The following is an 18,375-nucleotide window of genomic DNA, read 5'->3' as shown; positions in this document are numbered from 1 at the left end:
ATGTGCACAGGATGGCAGTCTTAGAGCTTGGAGCACCATATATAACTTCAGGCGAATTTTAAACTATGCATACGGGACATATTCTGAGGTAACAGTAGTGACCCACTGAAAGGTGCTTTTCTTTTGCTGTTATGACCACCTGTCAACTGACAAAACATCCTTTGGATATGTTGGCTTCCTACTTTTGGAAAATACTAAGAAGGTATCTGCTGAATCAGAGCCATCTAGTCCAGCATTCTCTTGTCACACAAGCCCTCCAGATCCCCTTGGGAGGCCTACAAACAAGACATGAGCAGAATATCTCTCTCTTGCTTGTGTACCCACACAATTGTATTAAGAGGTATAGAGCTTTTAAACCTGCCACCATTTGCCCCATGATGACTTTCCTACTGCAAAGGATTTTTTTTGCAAAGCATAACGAAGCAACAGAAATTAAGATAAACAAATATTTAGCAATTGCTAAAAAAAATATGCAAGTTTCCCCAATCCAACCAACAGTTGACAAAGTGAAGTTCTCAAACATTTTCATTGGGTTGACCACTATATTTCATTATGGACGTCACCCAATCAGACTGATATTCTCTGCATCTCCAGATAACATAGCTCTTTTTCAAATGGCTCCCCACCCCACATCCTGCATTTAAGTGCTACACAGGGAATTACTAAATATAGTTCGGATGAAAATTAATGGGCAAGGGTGAAAGTTAGCATTGTATAATAAGTAGGTCTGCTAGATGAAAAACAACTGGCCCATAGAGCAACTTAATCCCTTAGATACCTGTGGTTTAAAGGTATTGTTTTTAAGTACCATGCATCTTAGAGAATTCAGTATTTCATAATGAACGGTAATAACACGTTTAAATGTTGTCTATTCCAGGCACTAAATAATAAGTAGGCTAAGGATTTGAGTTAATAGCTGGAAGAGGAGTAGATCTTTAAAAAATCTGCTTTTTGGAACATGGTATTTGAGAGTGGATAGGGTAGTCTCTTTGATGCGTACATTTAAAATGTATGTTGGAAATATTATTTTATGTACTTTTAACATTTATGTCCTGCATTGTGATCCAAAAAGACCCTCAGGGAGTATTACAGCATTAAAGGTACAATCATACACACACTTACTTGGGCATAAGTCCCAATGAACTCAGTGGGGCTTACTGCTGGGAAGACATGTATAGAATTACACTGCACATATCTAAAACAATATCAGTTAAAGTGATAAGAGACAAGAAAATCTGATGTATGGGGGCAGGGAACAGTCCATTAAAAGGACATCCACTATTTGTTCTGAAATAGAAGAAGTTTGAACTATCTTCCAGAAGACAAAGACAAAGTCCATTGGGTGGGCTTGACTGGAGATGGAATTCCAAAGAGCTGTAGCTACTACTGAGAATATCTTGCTCTTTGTCCTTACCAACATGGCTTCAGAGAAGGGGCTCAGAAAAAGGACATGTCCCGAAGAACTCAGTGGAGTAGTTTTTCCCTTGGGCACTTGGAACTAAGCTATTTAGGGCTTTAAAGGTAAATGCCAGCACTTTAAATTGCATCCAAAATCAAACTGAGAAGCAATTCAGACCTGATAAAGATATAACCATTTTTAATCTAAAAGTCCCTGGAACTGCTGAGCCACCACCTATTCAGTGATGCCTCCAAAAGGCAGACAGGAAAAATGAATGCAAATTATTGCAATACAGGTGATCCAAAAGTAGATACTGCAACAGTTATCACAATTGCCTTGTTCAAGAGGACAGAAACATCTCTTTTGCAGAGACAGCTCTCTTCGACTGGTTAAAAGAATTAAAAGAGCACATCTGCAAGGCTCCTGTTGCCATCCTCAAGTGAAATCAGCCAAGACTATTCCAAGAATCATGGACTCCTCCTTCATGTTGCAACATATGCAATATGCTTTATCTGCAAGTGGGTCACAGTAGACCACAGACAGTTCATTTTCATCCAAAATCAAGCCTTCGATTATTGCTGACTCCCCACCCCCAAATGATTTGGAATTGTAAAGCAGAAGACACAGGTTTACCTGCCAATAAAATAATAAAATACACCCTCCATTTCTTTACCTGGCTCGTGATTTTTTCAAGGCTGTATCTTCCTTACACAATGAATTATGAAAAGGCCCACCTTCATCTCCTCCCTTCCACCCTCCATGAAATCTCTTCCACCTATATATCTACCAAAAATAAACTGGGAGGGGAGCTTTTTTGCCTTAAAACACACACACACACACACACACACACACACACACACACACACACTCCTACTATCTTCCTCTGAATTGAAATAAAACATTATCTAAAAGTGCATAGAGCAATACAACATTTTCCTTTACCATTCTTCCTGCATCTCTTACCCAGAGACCACCTAACCTCTCCTGCTCTCACCAGGAGAACAGAAATGAACAGCTTCTATACAATCACTCCCCTGAAAGTTATGCAAGACAACAAATGATCACAATTGCTCTTTGTTATTACAACCGGTATGAACTTAAACCGGAATGATGGTTCTGAAAGAGCCACATCAATTCCCATCCAACGACTGCTACTGCAGGTGTTCAGCTTCTTCAGCTAACCATCCTTCACAAGTGAACTTCTAGACAACCCTGTATTCCTTCCACACATTTTCCAGCATATGTGGATGCACAGAAATGCATCTACCCACTAGAGTAGCCAACCCAGAAACTGGAACTGTAGAAAGGGACAATACTTTTTTTCCAGCTGATGTTTTGGGCCAGAAATAAATAAATAGCAAGAATGTGTCAATGAACTTGGTCAGGTCCAGAGTCCATCTAGTCTAACATTCTTTTCCAGTTAGGCTTTGCACTGAGCTATGTTTTGCGGATAGTTGGAGCCAGTTTACATTCCATCAAGACACAAACACACACACACACAGAGAGAGAGAGAGAGAGAGAGAAGGAAGAATGGCTACAGTGCACTCTGTTATACGGAATTTCATTTGCCATATTTTTGCCCAGTCAGCCACTTGGGAGAGGACTTTTGAAGCTCTTGAAAGTTTGTATGAATTTTCTCCATCCTGAATTAATGGTCTCACCCACAACTAAACTATGGCTACCTTACTGCTCATCTGATGATACAGGTCTTTGAGTGGGAGGGCTTGCTTTCTTCCTCCATCATAAAAACCTTGTCCATTTGTTCTTACTCTCTGGTTCCTGTTCTTTAACCAGTTCTGGCACAAAACAGGGCCCATTCATCTTATCCCTATCTGGAATAATTTTATTCAGGAAGCTTTCAGAAGGGACTTTGTCAAAAACATTTTGGAATCCTCAAAAACAACGTCAACTGGGTTATTCTAATATGTCAATACTCTCAAAGAATTTCAGAAGTCTGGTGAGACAGGACTTTTCCTTGCATTATTTTTAACCAAGGGTTGTTTTATACATATGTTTCATAATTTGGGTTTTGATAATGCTTTCTACCAATTTACCTAGTAGAGAAATTAGGCAAATGAGTCTGTAATTTCCTATCTCCCCTATATATTTCTTTTTTCAAAAGCAACGACGCATCGGCTACTTTTAAATTCTCCTGGATATATGCTTTTAGTGATAATTTGCATATTTTTATTCAAAAAGCAACAATATCAGATTTGAGCTCTTTAGGAATTCTTGGGTATCTTCTGGACATGGTGACTTTATCTTGTAATTTCTTAGCATCAGAACTTCATCTCTTTTCTCTTCTACCTGTCTTAATTCTTCAGACACCTCTCCTCAACGGGTATTTATCTAATAGTGTCCACATGAAAACTGATGTAAATAATTTGGCTTCTCTGCAGTCTTTGATAACTTCAGTAAACCTTTCTCAGTTTGTCATCTGGTGGTCCAGAACTGACTTTCTGATTCTACTTTATATATATATATTTATTGGTTTTTTTTTTTTAAAAAAGTGCTCTTCCAGTGCTTTTTCTTTTTCCTTGCCTTATTGTCCAATTATTTTTATTTTACCAGAGTGACTACTCCTTTTTTATTGCCTTTATTGGGCTCTCCCTTTTAAAAGAAATATGCTTGTGTTTATAGCTTCCTTAAACTCTGTTTGTTAACAACACGGTCATCCTTTTGAACTTGCTTGTCCGAAAAGGCTAGATTTAGACCTTTAGAGGCCCTAAACATAGAGAAGATTATGGTGTTCCCCCCCATTTATAATTCAAAAATAAAAACTATACTATAATGCAAGATTGGACAATTAAAAAAATAAATAAAAGGTGGTTCGTTGCAACACATGACAGGATCAGATTTCCTCGTATTATTTCAATCTACGTTAGTAGGACGCTTCCTGGTTTGGGTGGAGAGAAGTACAGTAATAAAAAGAAAACAGAAATATGTCGGAGAAGTGTGCAATAGGAGTGTAAGGATCTGGTTTTTCTCACTATGACTAATCTGATGCTCCTTTTTATTTTAATCAAGTATCAATTTTACACACACTCTCTCTTGGTGCCATGCTTTGCTGGTGCCCTGAACTTGTACATAGTCTGCCTATTGGGTAATCCAGAAAAGTTTGCACCTCTCTTATTCTGTGGCATGCATTTTAGGTCAGCTTTGATTATAGTGGTTTTAAATAACTGCCAGTAAATAAGATTTTCCACCATGATGATTCATTTCAATTTACAATTTTGAAATTAATCCTGGCCAAATTGAAATTTCATTTCAAAATATATGTTTAGTATGTACGTATATAGTTCACTTGAGCAGCTAGACAGTGCTTCTGTCTTGCGCCAGGTCCTCAGCACCATTCAGGATAAAGCCTAAAACTTCCCTTCTCTCTAGTCTAAGTGACTACAGCTGGAATCGCAACCACACTTTTACTACAGAGTAAGCCCCCCTGAACACAGTGACTTCTGAGTAAACATGCATAGGATTACACTATAATTGTTTAAAGTCACAATTGCAAAACCTAAATGTACATTTAGCCAGTGAATGTGAGGGTTAGCCACCTATTTTTCAACATTTCTCCCTCCGGCCTGCCTTCCTGATTTCTGAGTTTTCATCAGGGGCTTTGATCGTATGCCCGCAGTACTAAATTACCTTTGGCACCTAGCATTTCCACCCACAGTGATTCTGCGGAGCAGTTTGTGCATCTTACATTTTCTGTTTATTTGGGGGGAATCTGTGCCCTCTGACATACAGACCAACATGATCCCCAGCACATTTCTTTCTAAAGATTCTATATCCTTTGGAGATCCACATCCAAATGATTTTCACTGTTCCAACAAGGTCTCTGATATATCCACTATATCTATATTCTCTTTTTAGTACCAAGCACTCAAATCCTCCCATCTCTGCTTCAAGGCTTCTGACATTAGCATATAAACGTTTATATATTGCATCTCTTTTCAAATGCTCTTTTATGTGCAATTTTCCTGCAAGTCTTTGATCCCTTTTAAACAGCTTCGTTTATTTCTGTTTGTTCATTACCAAGTTGGACCCTATTTGAAAACCTGAAGCATTTAAACAATCACCCTGAGGGATGAGTTGTCCAGAACCAGATATTCTCTAGCTCCTGCCAGCTTTCCCCTAAACTGCAGTCCTGGTGGAGGCAGGGGAGTGACAACACTGTTCTTTACACATCAAAATAACAGGACCAAATTCACTGTGGCACCAGTGTGAAGCTCACAGTTCGAAAAAGACTCCGGGATGTTGACTGGAATCATATTCCCAATAAGTTTGCACTAAAACAAGTTCCGGCACAGCAGCAGGAATTCACAGGACTGAGATTGTTTCAAAAATGTATCAACTGATTGTAAATTAGAATTAAAATTATCTAAGAGGTGTACAATATCACATTCACAGGAACCTAATACAAAAAGCAACCAAGAACAGGAGTTGTAATCATTCTCTTAGCCACATATACCATACCCTCTAAAAGAGCTCTTAAGTTTTTGTTGTGCTCAACCTTAAGAAAATAAGACAGCAGCATAATAGTAGGTCAATAATAAAAGAAATGAAATGTTGTATACTTTAAACGTTTTTCCTTCACCAAGATACTTTTAGCTTGCTGTTAACAATGAAAGGGGAGTTTTTGGGGAGGTAATTAATTCAGATAGTTAGAGATAGGATCCTACCAAAGTTAGATTGTTTTTAAGCTGTCAGGTTTTAGCAGTTCTCTTAGGACTGGCCAATTCATAAGTTTATGCAGGAGCCATGTTTGCTGCATCACACAAATATTTGCTGTGGTAAACATGAGAAGTATGAAAAAGATGCACAGCCGGTAGCACTCAAGGGACATGTGGCGAACGCACATGTGCTGGGAGACTGTGATTGGTTGCAACTCCATGATGCATATCTACTGCGTGTTATATTTATAGACATGCATCTTCTGCCACACTTTCAGGTGTACATGCAGCAAACAACTGCAGGTGTGAATCCACACACTTTCTATGCTAAGGCATAGTATAGAATAGAAGGCTTTTAAAAGGTCTTGTGGTCTCTGCAGGACTTGAGGAGGGGTAAAAAAGCCTGTGTGGCTGGTGGGGCAAAAATTAAGGATAAGGATTCCCTCTGTGGGGGAAGTGAGAGGACTGTCTCAGTAGCAGAGGGAGTGAAGAATAGGGAGGACAAAGCCTATGGAAGACATTTGGTCCCCGTGAAGCTTGCGGAGGAGAGAATAAAGATTTCATGGCTGGTGATGGGGCAAAGAAAGAGAAGGCCTTGTCGCATCCTTAGGAGTTGAGGAAGGGAGAGCTAAGTCTTCACGGCAGTGAGTTTCAGGAAGGCCTGTAAATGCCTCATGGTCTCCCCTCCAGGTGTTGTATCCCTAGATCCAGTGCCCAGATCTCTTGAGCAACACCTCTGCCTTTTGGCAATGTGACTACTCCAAATCTCCCAAAATCTAAACACAAAACCAGGTGAGTTTTGAATACCCAAGTGGTTACAACGTTTCTTCTGACCATCTATTTTTTTTAAAATACAAAAACAAAAAGTATCATGCACAGGACAAAGAGAGAAATAATGCAACATTTGTATCTTCTCTTTTTTTTTTGCTAATGTCAGACAGTCTCCAACAGAACTGGGACCTTGTGGTCTACAGAGCCTACATGAGAAACACAACAGCAGATGAAGAACGAGCAAGAGCTGAGGCTTTAAGGAACATCTTCATGGAAAATAAAAGGAAAGGAGTTTAAAAGAAATGATTTTTTTCATTTTCTTTTTTAAAAATCTGCATAGATGCTTTTACAATCTGATGGTTTCTTCCATTTTCTTGCTGTTGTGTATCTAACCTCAGGGAAAGGCCAGTAGTAGATTTGTTTAATTTCAAAAGCTTTCTTTATAAAGGTAACTGAAGGTTATATAGAAAAGAGAACAAACCTTGGTTATAGGTCATGTTTAGTTTGGAGAGAGCTTAACCAGGAATAAGCAACCTTAATGGCTTAATTAAACAGTGGAATGGTCTCAGACCCTGGGAGGTTGTGGACTCCCCTTCTTGGAGGTTTTTAATCAGAGGTTGGGTGGCCATCTCATGGATGCTTTAGCTGAGATTTCAGGGGGGTTAGCATTGGGGAGGGGTTGGACTATAATGACCCTTAGGGTACCTTTCAACTCTACAATTCTATGATTCATTGCCGCAACAAGCTTGTTCTCTGGCACCTGCATGTTCATGCATTTGCACTAAGCCACATTTTGGCTTACTGTGACATATGGATCAGGAAAAACATTCAGCTGAATTTTACTCAGAGCAGACTCATTGAAATCAAGGAACATGATGTAAGTTCCTTAATTTGTTGAATACTTTGTTGAATACTACCTCCAGCCGTTGTGTACCTGAACTTCAAAATAAGGCTCCTGGGCAACCTAGCATAAGAGAATAGGCCCTCTTATGCAGGGGTAAGTAGCTGTATCTGGCTGGTGATCCAGTTAATTATCTCCTCTACTACCACTTCGGGGACAAGTTTGACAGGTAGGTGGAAAATGCAAGACTGCGACCCAAGTAAGACTGCGAGTAATAACCTAGTCACAGTAGTACATATCCTGTTAAAAATAATATGCATTAGTTGATATTTTCTTTTAAAAATGCAAGACTAAAGGCAATGCTGAGCAAAATAAATACTCTATAGGTGCTATCCTAAGCACACTTACTAAGGAGTATGACCTATTGAGCTCAATGGGACTTAGTAAACATGCATGGGATTTCAGCCTATGCTTATTTCCTCAAAACCATTTGCACGAAATATTGCCCTTCACAGTTCCTTTTAATACAAAATTTTCCCCGTACAATAACACTTAAAAGCAGATAGCATTTTCCCAAATGCATATTTAAAGCTTTCGCTGTTCTGAGGTTCCTATTTTGGAGATTTCTCTCTGCCATTCTTCATCATGGTTCGGTTTTAAAATGCAGAAAATTTAAGAAAAGTAACTTCTATAATTAAAGACTTGAGTTGTAACCTTATACAACCAATATATATTTCTATTTTAAAAGGAGGAAAGGAAATCCAACACAACTTAACCACATTTTGTACTGCTGTTTCCAAAGTACCAAATATTCTTTAATAGACACAAACAGCAACACAATACGTTCTATGAAACTGCATATCAGAAACATGATATTATAGGTTTGTGCACACTCACATAAGCTTAAGGCACTTCATAAGTGTTGTCGTGGTGGCTGGGGGGTATATAGGGGGTGAATACATTATAGCTGCTTGATTTCCAACTACAGATGATTTATGGTGGTTAGTGCCATTGTAAGAAACCAACAACTGGTTTATCATCTTTTCTTTTTTCACATTTCCGTGTTCATGTTTTCTTGGACCAAATATATATATATTCATAATAATCTGTTGTTGAAAGCAAAACCCTTAGGTGCCACTTTCAATTTCTCTGGTTCCTTAAAGCTCAATGATAGCTTTCACCTAACCCAAGATTAATTCAATATCCACAGCAGGAACGCCTCGACACTTAACTTGGTGCAGATATAAAGTTGCGCAAGTTTCTAAATGAATCATGCAGTTCTCTAGCTGAAATTTTCTGGAATCCCTGAGTATGTAAGTCTAACCATTATACAGAAATGCTTCTTTCAAATGTGATGCCCTACATGGCTAACTAGTGTAATCTACAGCAAGTCTCTGTTGTTAACTCTGCCCATTGGATAATGAAGTATAGGTAGCCAAATTTTCTGTTAAATCAAATTCTTAGACAATATTCCAGTTTATCATTTTGGAATGTATGTATGTATCACTTCACAATCTATATTAATAACCTTAATATGCAAAACTGCATAAGCACATTGCAGCAAAATATACACCGCATATGCGCAGGTCGCCTTTCTTCAATTGTAATGCCGTAGGGACTTCTGAACTGGGTTAATACATTTGAACCGTGACGTGCCATATATTTGCAACTGAGATGTCTAATAGCATGTTTTCACAAGTGACTGTAGTCTGTATAAGAGCTCCTTAAATATAAAGAGAATCGGCGAGAAGTGAATTTTCGCAAGGGAAAAAAATGCACAAAGATTTAAGAAAGACTGTAAACTACGTTAGATGTTTATCTATACATAAGAGACAGGTGTCGCACAAACAGGAAAAAAAACCCCATGAAGCCAAACGAGAAATTTTTAACTCCCAACGTCCATCTGTTAAATTTGAATTCATGCATAACTGATTATCCATGACTGATAAGTTATTTTCTACCCCTCCTTCAAGTATCTTAACACAGGTGTTTAAATATTACAAGCTAAATCGCCACTAAAAGAAGAAGGTATCTCAGAAACTCTTAACAGCAACACAAGGATTAACAAACAATAAAATGACATGCCATTTAATAGAGGTGACCCAACTTTTTTTAAAAAAAAATGTCAACACACATGGATATTAAATATTAATAAGCTATTCTGTTATTGTAATAATAAGGTTAAGTAAGCTTCTCCATACTAAAAAGAAAGGGAGGAAAAGCATTAGGAATATTTGAAAGAGACACAGAGATGAGAAGCAGAGGCATAAGGAAAATATGTCAACAATAAACAAGAGGAAATGAAAAAGAAGGAAAAGATGAAGGTGGAAACTAATCTCTGTGTGTCATTATGACTGCCAGAGTACTGCCAAAGAAGCAGCATCCTTTTATTTCAATTTTAATCATTTCTGAATTTTAATACCCTGCTCCTTTTGTAATTCTCCTGGCATTCCCCATATGCATCCACCCCAGCCAAAACACCAGTGTAAATTAAATGGCACACAAACCACATCACTGATGTAGTTCTCCCAATCACGTGACCAAAAGCAGAAAAGGCAAGTCTGTTTAAAGTCCCTGTGGACTACTAGCCAATTAACTGACTTAGCGTTCCTCACTTTCTTTAATTTTAAAAAGAAGGCCAGTGGTTAACACACGTAGCTGTTCACAAAAAAATAAATAATAAAGCAAGCCCGTACTAATACAATAATCAGTGACCATCAGGGCCTGGAAAAATGAGTTTGCTCTCACTGGCACTAAGGAGCATCACATGATTATTTAATTACAGCTCTAATTTTTGTCTCATGGATGGCAACATATCAACAATTAATAGGGCAAATAGAGGAGACTGCATTTTTAAAGCGACAGAACCTATATGTGAAACACACAGCCTGAAAAATACAACAGGCAAATTTAGGGAATCTTTTTCTACGTAGCTTGATGTCTTTATTTAACAACTACATAAGACACATGCACACTAAACCCATTTTGCTGGTATGGTGTTGTGGCTTTCATTTTGATTTTACTTAAAGGTCACTAGAAAAGAAGCTTTGGGACAATTAAGGTACATTTTGAAACACAGTGGTCATATTAAACATCATGCAAGAGCTCATTTCCATCACCGAATGGGTAGCTCAACTACAGCAGGTAATGAGATTACAGGTTCAGTGGAAATGAAAACATATGGTTACAAGATGATCACACTTCGAATCGTGCCCAGGGAGCTCTAGGAAGGCACTACCGATCCAATCCAAATAACTTTATTGTACTGGCCAATGCACTCACCCTGTCAGCGGATAAGCCAAGCTTCAGCCTCAACACAGCCAGACAACTGCATTGCACAACTGTCAGGCTGTGATGTTATGAAGGTCTAATTGACAACAGCTTATCAAATGGCTTTCACTGATTTAGCTGCAGCATGAATTGAAGCTTCACACTTGTATACCTCTGCTGTCTCTCGTGCGAATTGCAGGTATTAGATTTGTATGATCATATAGGCATAGCTGCCTTTTGTGGACCTGAGCACTTCCAAAATGGTCATCAAGTAGGTATGTTATCCACCCATCAGTCTAGCATATTAGTGCTTCTCACATTGATTCATGTTTTGTCTAGGCCTGCAATACCCGTGTGATGTCACAGGTCACATGGCACAGCACTGATACCTTATCAGTCTGAATTTTTCTCTGCCAGACTGGTTTATAGGGTCAGAGCCATAAAACTGATAAGGACAGGGAATTAGGCCAGTGAATCCTGAGAAATGACACTGATTTTTTTTAAACGTGAAAGCTGGATTTTGATTGCTTTGGGGGAACTTTATGCTTTTACAGCTAAACAAAGGCACCAACTCTTTTCTGCCACCATATAACATGTTTTAACATTATATTTTTCAGTTTTTCCAAATTAAAATTAAAAATTGTCCTGTTAGTGAGCTGAAATTTGTTTGTAACAAGCAGATATCTTCATATATTATACTAAATATACATCCTTTGCATACTTTAACCACTGAAAAAGGTTCTCGGTTGCAAGGAAATTCTTTACACCTTGGTTTTCTCTTTACATAATTATAGCCACAATGTTTTGCCATTATACGGCAGTGTGCCATTCACCCCAGAAATATCTGAACATTTTCCAGATAAAGTGTATACAGGTATGCCTCAATCCCACCTGTGAAACCAAGCCTAGCAATATATTTTGTCCCTAGTGCTACCGTGGACCCCAGGAATGCATTGGGGGAAAAGGTTTCAGCGGAGCAATCAAGGGATGTACAAAACCTGTTTTACGAGTTGCATGTAGCCTACCTGAAAATACGGTAAATTGTGTATGTGAGAATCCAAGGTCACTGCTTCAAGAGCTTAGTATCCAGTCCTTTAACAGAACTACAAAAATATCGATAAAGGTGTAAAATCTATAAATAGACCTTGGCAATGTGAATGCTACTGTATCTTACCGTGAACTTATATTTGGAGTCAACTCATTTACAACACAATCTGACGCATGCCTACTCAGAAAAAAATGTCCTATTAAGGTCAGCAGAATTTAATCTTAAGGATTGCAGTTGTACTCTACCTTAGAAAAGCGTGGTTTCATTAAGTCATACTCAGAGTTGACACATTTAAAATCATAACTAACTTAAGTCTATTGGTCTACTGTGTCTTAGTCAGATATAACACTTAAGTCAACAACAGCAAAACGGAAATTAACAGTAAGATGTACGTATGCCACAGTCGAACATTCTACATCATGTGTATTACACCTAACTTCTTCAGGTTTTATTTCTGATCTCAGGTTTTCTAGAATTTAACTTGACTTGTGTCCATAGAATTACTCCTGATTCAACTTTGTGCAGTACTCTAAAAATATTGTTTTGGCATAGCTGAGTTTGGTAACAGTAGTCTCAACTTATGTGCCATTTAGAAGCCTATGCTATGATTAGTATTCTTGGAAAAATTTAACTTCTACCCACTGATGTGAAAGTAGATGTTGGTAGGCAGCCACCACGCAGAAGTCAGTAAATACTTTAGCAGATATTCTGCAATCTATTTAGGAAGGAACTGTGGCGAGCCTGCAAGTTAATAGCACTTCTTAGAAAACCCTGAAATAGTGACCACTGTTTCTTCTGTATTCTCTGTATAAGAGTCCATGAATTCTGTAGGCTGCAAATGTAGCCATATTTCCTCAGTAGTAAGTCTTACAGAATTCAATGGGGCTTACTCTCAGATAAGTTAATACCACATCATAATTCACTAAAAGGTATAACAGCTAAAAAGTATTTACACCTGAAGCATGATATTGAACTTTATTTCACAAATTCTGAACATATTAAGTTCTTAAATAAAGTTAAAGCGTGCACTTTTAACTTCTTTAGCAATCAAATTTGTAAGTATCTTTTGTAAACGAGAGTGACTTCGTTGTGAGTGAAGCTCTTTAAAATGCACTAGACTGCGTAGTGACAGATTTGCAGAACATTTTCCCTCACATACACATATGTGCTTTCAGTTATTAATAATATGCTTCTGCCCTTATAGTCAACAGCTCAAATGGATGCTGTGTGCAACTTGCTATGCATATTACTTTTCAGAAACAGCATCTTATCCTGTCTTTACTGTATAAAACTAAATAGTGCTTCTTTAAAATCGGCACCAGCCTGCCTCAGAAAGCAGCATGGAGTTTTCCTTTAAGTTGCCCCTGGCCCTAATGATAAAACTTTCCCCCCCATATGTAAACAAGGAAGACTCAGTTGCCATGGATAATACTGCCAGGTTGATATTAAAATGAAATCGGGAGGTAGCATTAAGGAACATTAATGTACTTGACTTCAGAAATGCCAACAGAACTATCCATTCTGTTCCATAGCTGAGCTCAAAAGGGGAAATCTCTCAGCTGCCCAGGTAGCTAAAGACTTGAGGCTTGTGTCTTAAACACAGAAGTATTCCATCAACCCTGTAAAGGACTGGTGCTTTAAAATGTGATGATGGCAGTTAGAAATGTGAAATATTTCAGCAGACATTTAGAAATATGGAAGAATCAAGACGTAATGGAGCTTGTAAAATACACACTATATCTACTAACAAGAAGAAGGGAATTTATTTTATGTTTAATGTTTAATTAACATGTAAGCAAATATGTATTTATAAAATTAGTAGCAGCTGGGGCTGTTTCCCTAAAAAACAGATATATTTTCAATGTAAGACTAGTCATTCTTAGAATGTAGCCTTCTGTAATAGTTTCTAATACAGATAAGTTACAAGTTCTTTACTACAGTATATATTAGTCACACTGAGAAACCAACCCAAGTTCTTCCTCACACATAATGTTAAATAAAGAAATATGCCATGATCTTGTGCTCTTCTATTCATTTCTTATTTTAAAAAATCTGGCAAAACTGTGCCTTTTCTAGAAATTGGAACAGTTAATATAGTGAGCTTTTCTGAATGCACGTTGAAGCATTCCAAAACTGAAATTATACATATTTAATGATTTCTCTGTACAAGTTATACAAGTGCTGTAGATTCCACCTGTCATTAGGGATTTTGCATTACAGGCATACCTGCAACACTCTGCAGGTATTGCTTCGCTTAGCAATATTTGTAATGATAAGATTTCTGATACGGAACAGGTGCTTGTCAGCTGACCTCATGGGCCTATAACACAAGTCATAACCTGGCATGCCAAAAACATTTTCTCTGTGTCAGATTCCAATTCAGCATTTGAATAATGTGGCACATTTTCTCCATCAGATTAATGTATCCTCACTGCATACAGGGATGATTCTACCATAACGTATGTAAGGATCCTGAACTTACTTTTCTCGTTAGAAGATACAGTACAAGATAAACCCTCTAAGGAATTCCTATGCAATTTAAAAGATCAATAGTTAAGCATATGAAAATGGAAAGTTCCTTTTTAGGCCCCATGAACCAAGCACATTCGATTTACATGCTTTGGCTTGAATATACTTATTTTAACGCAAAGAAATATTTTTAACTTCTGGGAAAAACAAAAGGAATGTTATGGCTTTGGATGTATATGCTACCATTTTATTAGTATATTTGGAACATACTTTGGAATAATTTTTGTTCATTAGTTATCTGATGCAAGGGGAAGAAACAACTGCAAATAATGACTTTACATAATGTGACACACTTTATATATCTAAGTATGCAAACACAGAATGCTTTCTTGTGTATCTGCATTTTTCACATTCTGCGTATATGTGCTGTTGTTTCTAATTGATAACTCATGTATTTGAAACACAACTAAGTGTCAGAACAGATTAGAAAAGCAAGTTTTATAACATGCCTAAGCTTATTAAGCTATATTCATGCATCTGCAGAACATGAATTGCTCCCCACATTTTCTATTCAAAACAATGGCCCAAATTAAGATCCTCATATCTAGCAATTGTTTCAAACACTCTCAAAGACACAGCGGGGGGGGGGGGTTCCCCAGTCAATTCCTTTTGCCAACTAAAGTTGCAATTTTGCACATATTGTAACCTTTCTTAACAATGTGAGAAAAACAGAGTAAATATATTAAATTTGTTTCACAACAGATGCTTAGGTTGTTAATATTTAAGATGTCTATTCATGCTATTCCTGTCTGCACATTTGTCAAAAATGTAAGCTTGAATGCCAATGTTTGCCAGCAGAGTGGAGCAGACGAGTGTATGAATGTACAAGACCAAAATAATGCTCAGGAGAAATAAAGGTTGGCTTCTGAATCATCTCCTTCGGTCGGTTAATGCATCATATGCTTTCACCTTGGTATTCTTTACTCTGAAGTTAAGGATGTTCTGCCCAACAAATTCGCACTAGAACTACTAACCTGAATGAAACTTAGGCTGAAACTGCCTTCAGTAAGTAGCCACGGGATCTCTCCGCCACAGAAACTTCAGCTCAGGCACAAGTTTTAAGCTGTCACTGCCAAAGCTTTTCAGAGGCAGATCTCAAGAGATAGGGAGCTCAAGCGAGCAAACCGAATTCTGGCTCGGACTTTAAAGAACACCTAATTACTATGATACAACTTAATAATACATGCCTCGAGTGACTATGGTTCCGTGTGACCAACTAATGCTTTACGAGCGAGGGGGTGGGGGTGGGGGCTAGGAAAGGACCCTGTCGGGGCGACTTTTGGTGTAAGGTAAAGCGATCCAGCTGGCCCCTTCCGAAATTTCTCAGCGCAAGCTTCCCTTATAGGTTAATACCAAAAATGAAATTACATTTCCTCTTTGGCTCCTTTGATGCCGTTTCGGGGACCACCCAGTTCTTTAAAAGGAAATGGGGCAAAAAACAGCAGGATAGGATTCTGCCAGGGGAAAGAGGAGGACCTCACGTGGAGAGAGAGAAAGTACACCTGTGTGGGGAGCCGCCGCCTCCAAAGGTCACCGGCAGGCCAGTGGACGCCGCCGCAGCCCCTCACAAGAACTTCTGTCCTTCCCGCCAAGACGAACCTCCAGCTGACCTCTTCCCGGTCCTGCATCTTCCTGCTCTCCTTCCGCTCCCAGCAACAGCTCAGAACTAAGCCCTTTTAAAACTCCCTCACTTCCACGCGGCTGCGGCGGCGGAGCAGAGTGCGCCGCCGCCGCCCTTTCGCGCGCGCACACCCCTCTCCTGCGCCGCCGACTTTCCCCACCACCTCCTCCTGCTCCCTCGAGCATCCCCCCTGGCAAGCATCCCCGTGCCGCAGAAATGTAAACCTCTGCTGAACTGAGGCAAAACTCCGGGCCGTGGGTTCCAAGAAGTTGAGGCAAACTTTCCAGGGACCTTGCCGGCAACTTCTTGACTCGGAAAAGGCAGCAGCCCGCCCGCCCGCCCCTATATGTGTAGGGTACGTGTGCGCGCGTGTGAATAAAGCAGGTGTCCGTGCGCGCGTGGTGGAAGCCACTCGCTCCCCCGATGAAACCAGACGAGTGTAAAAATGAATTATTAGACGGAGAGCGTCTCCCTACCAGGAACTCGGCTGCGGTTTAAATGAAAGCAGGAACCCACCCATAAAAACAAACCCTGCTTCTCCAAATCCAATCCCACCCGGCTGTCCACACCAAATTCCAAGTCTCCCTAAGCCTAGAATGAAAACTTGGGCTTTCGGTAAGCGAGCGAGCGCGCGCGGCCGAGGCGAGAAGGAAGGAAGAAAGACGGAAAACTCACTCATGAGAGCGCAGCGAGAGGGCGGGCGAGGCTGGGCGACACCTTCAGCTTCCCAGGCGCCGGCGAAGTTAATTGCACTGAACTTCAAGTTGTCTTTTCACCCATCGGGAGTGGGCGTTTAAAGGAAGGAGCGCGAGCGGAGATGAGGAGGAGGACGACGACGACGACGACGACGTCGTGGTGGTGGTGGAGGAGGGGGCGCGCGCAGACACACTCACACCCCGCATATATAGACACATGCAGACACACAAACACACACGCACGCACACAACCACTCGCCCCCCCTCACTCTTGAACTGCTTGGCAAGGCGGCGACTGAGGCGAGGAGGAGGAAGACGACGACGAGAAGGCGGCGCCCGTCTGCTTTGGGCACTCTTCCGCCAGGCAGCAGGGCGAGCGAAGTGTCCAAAAAAACCGCGGGGCTCTTGCTTTACGCGCAGTTCTCAGCCCAGTCCGCAGAGACGCGTCTCTCTTTTTTCCCCACCCTCCCCCTCTCCTCTCTCTTGCTGTTGTTGTTGTTGCTGCTGCTGCTGCTGTTGTTTTCCTCTCCTCCCCGCTTCTCCTCCTCCTCCTGCTCTGGCGAAGAAGCTTCGGAGGCACGAGAGGCTCGGCCGGGGCCGTCTGCGCTGGCTGGCTCTCCCCCTTGCGGAGGCTGGCCCACGTCGGTGCAGGAGCCGAGGTGAAGCTGCTGCTGCCGCCGCCACCGCCGCTTGCTGATGTTCCTGCCGCCGCTGCTGTCGCCGCTCTCGGGGTTGGCGCGAGGGGAGAAGCTGCCCGCGGGTTCCACGGAGCAAAAGGCGAAGAGGGTCGAAGCTTGGCTGCCGACTGATTTATTTACTTTTCCCTTCTCTCTCTCTCCTTCTTTCTCTCTCTCCCTTGCCTACTTCCGCCTGCTGTTCCCCCTTCTCCTCGCTTTCCCTCAGGGCTGTTTCTTTCTCTCTCTCTCTCTTTCTTTTTTTCCGGAGGGTGGGTGAGAATGCTTCTGCTTTTGGAAAGGAAGAGTGGCTGGCTCGCTTGGCTGGCTGTGTGCGCGCCTGCCTCTCTCTGCCTCCCTCGCCGCCCCGGGGAAGGAGGAAGTCAGGTGAGACATACACACAATCCCCTCCCAGTCCCTGTGCGACGGGTAGGAGCTAATCACTGTTGTTGGGATTGTGCAGTTGTTGTTGTTTTGTTGTTGTTGTTTTAAATGCTATTATCTCCCCTTCCTCCACCACCCCTTCTCTCTCCCTTTCTCTCCCCCCTTTTCTAAAATCCTGCTTCCCGCACACACCCCTTCCCCACCACCGGAGAACAGCGCCCCACGCAGAAACAGCAGGCGCACTAAGGGCTGCTCTGTCCCCCTTTATCTTCTTCTTCTTTCCCTCTTCCCCCCACTTTCCGTAGATCACCCCTCCTCCCTTCTCTCTCTCCCCCCCCGCATTCTGCTCGTTTATTTCAATATTTATACACCACATGCTTGGCTGTCAGCTGGTGCTCACTTCAAACCCAGGGAAAGGAAGATGCGTGGCTGGTGCGGGTGGGGGAGGAGGCAGGGAGGATGAGCGAGCA

At 40.8% G+C, this 18,375-nt stretch overlaps 1 protein-coding gene across 2 annotated transcripts in view; it reads right to left on the bottom strand.

The window, feature by feature from the left end:
* SATB1 (SATB homeobox 1) overlaps positions 1-17,921 on the bottom strand; it is a 123,840-nt gene extending 105,919 nt beyond the window's left edge. For both annotated transcript variants that reach the window (XM_035128727.2, XM_035128721.2), the window contains exon 1: positions 16,828-17,921. In XM_035128727.2, coding sequence (XP_034984618.1) covers positions 16,828-16,831 — 4 coding nt within the window. In that variant the 5' untranslated portion in view covers positions 16,832-17,921. The remainder of the gene's footprint in view (positions 1-16,827) is intronic.
* Between the last annotated feature and the right edge of the window lie 454 nt (positions 17,922-18,375).

The sequence above is a fragment of the Zootoca vivipara genome, chromosome 12 (assembly GCF_963506605.1).
Source record: "Zootoca vivipara chromosome 12, rZooViv1.1, whole genome shotgun sequence".
Lineage (NCBI taxonomy): Eukaryota > Metazoa > Chordata > Lepidosauria > Squamata > Lacertidae > Zootoca > Zootoca vivipara.
Note: the sequence above shows the minus strand (reverse complement) of the source record. Positions and strands in the feature narration are given on the sequence as shown.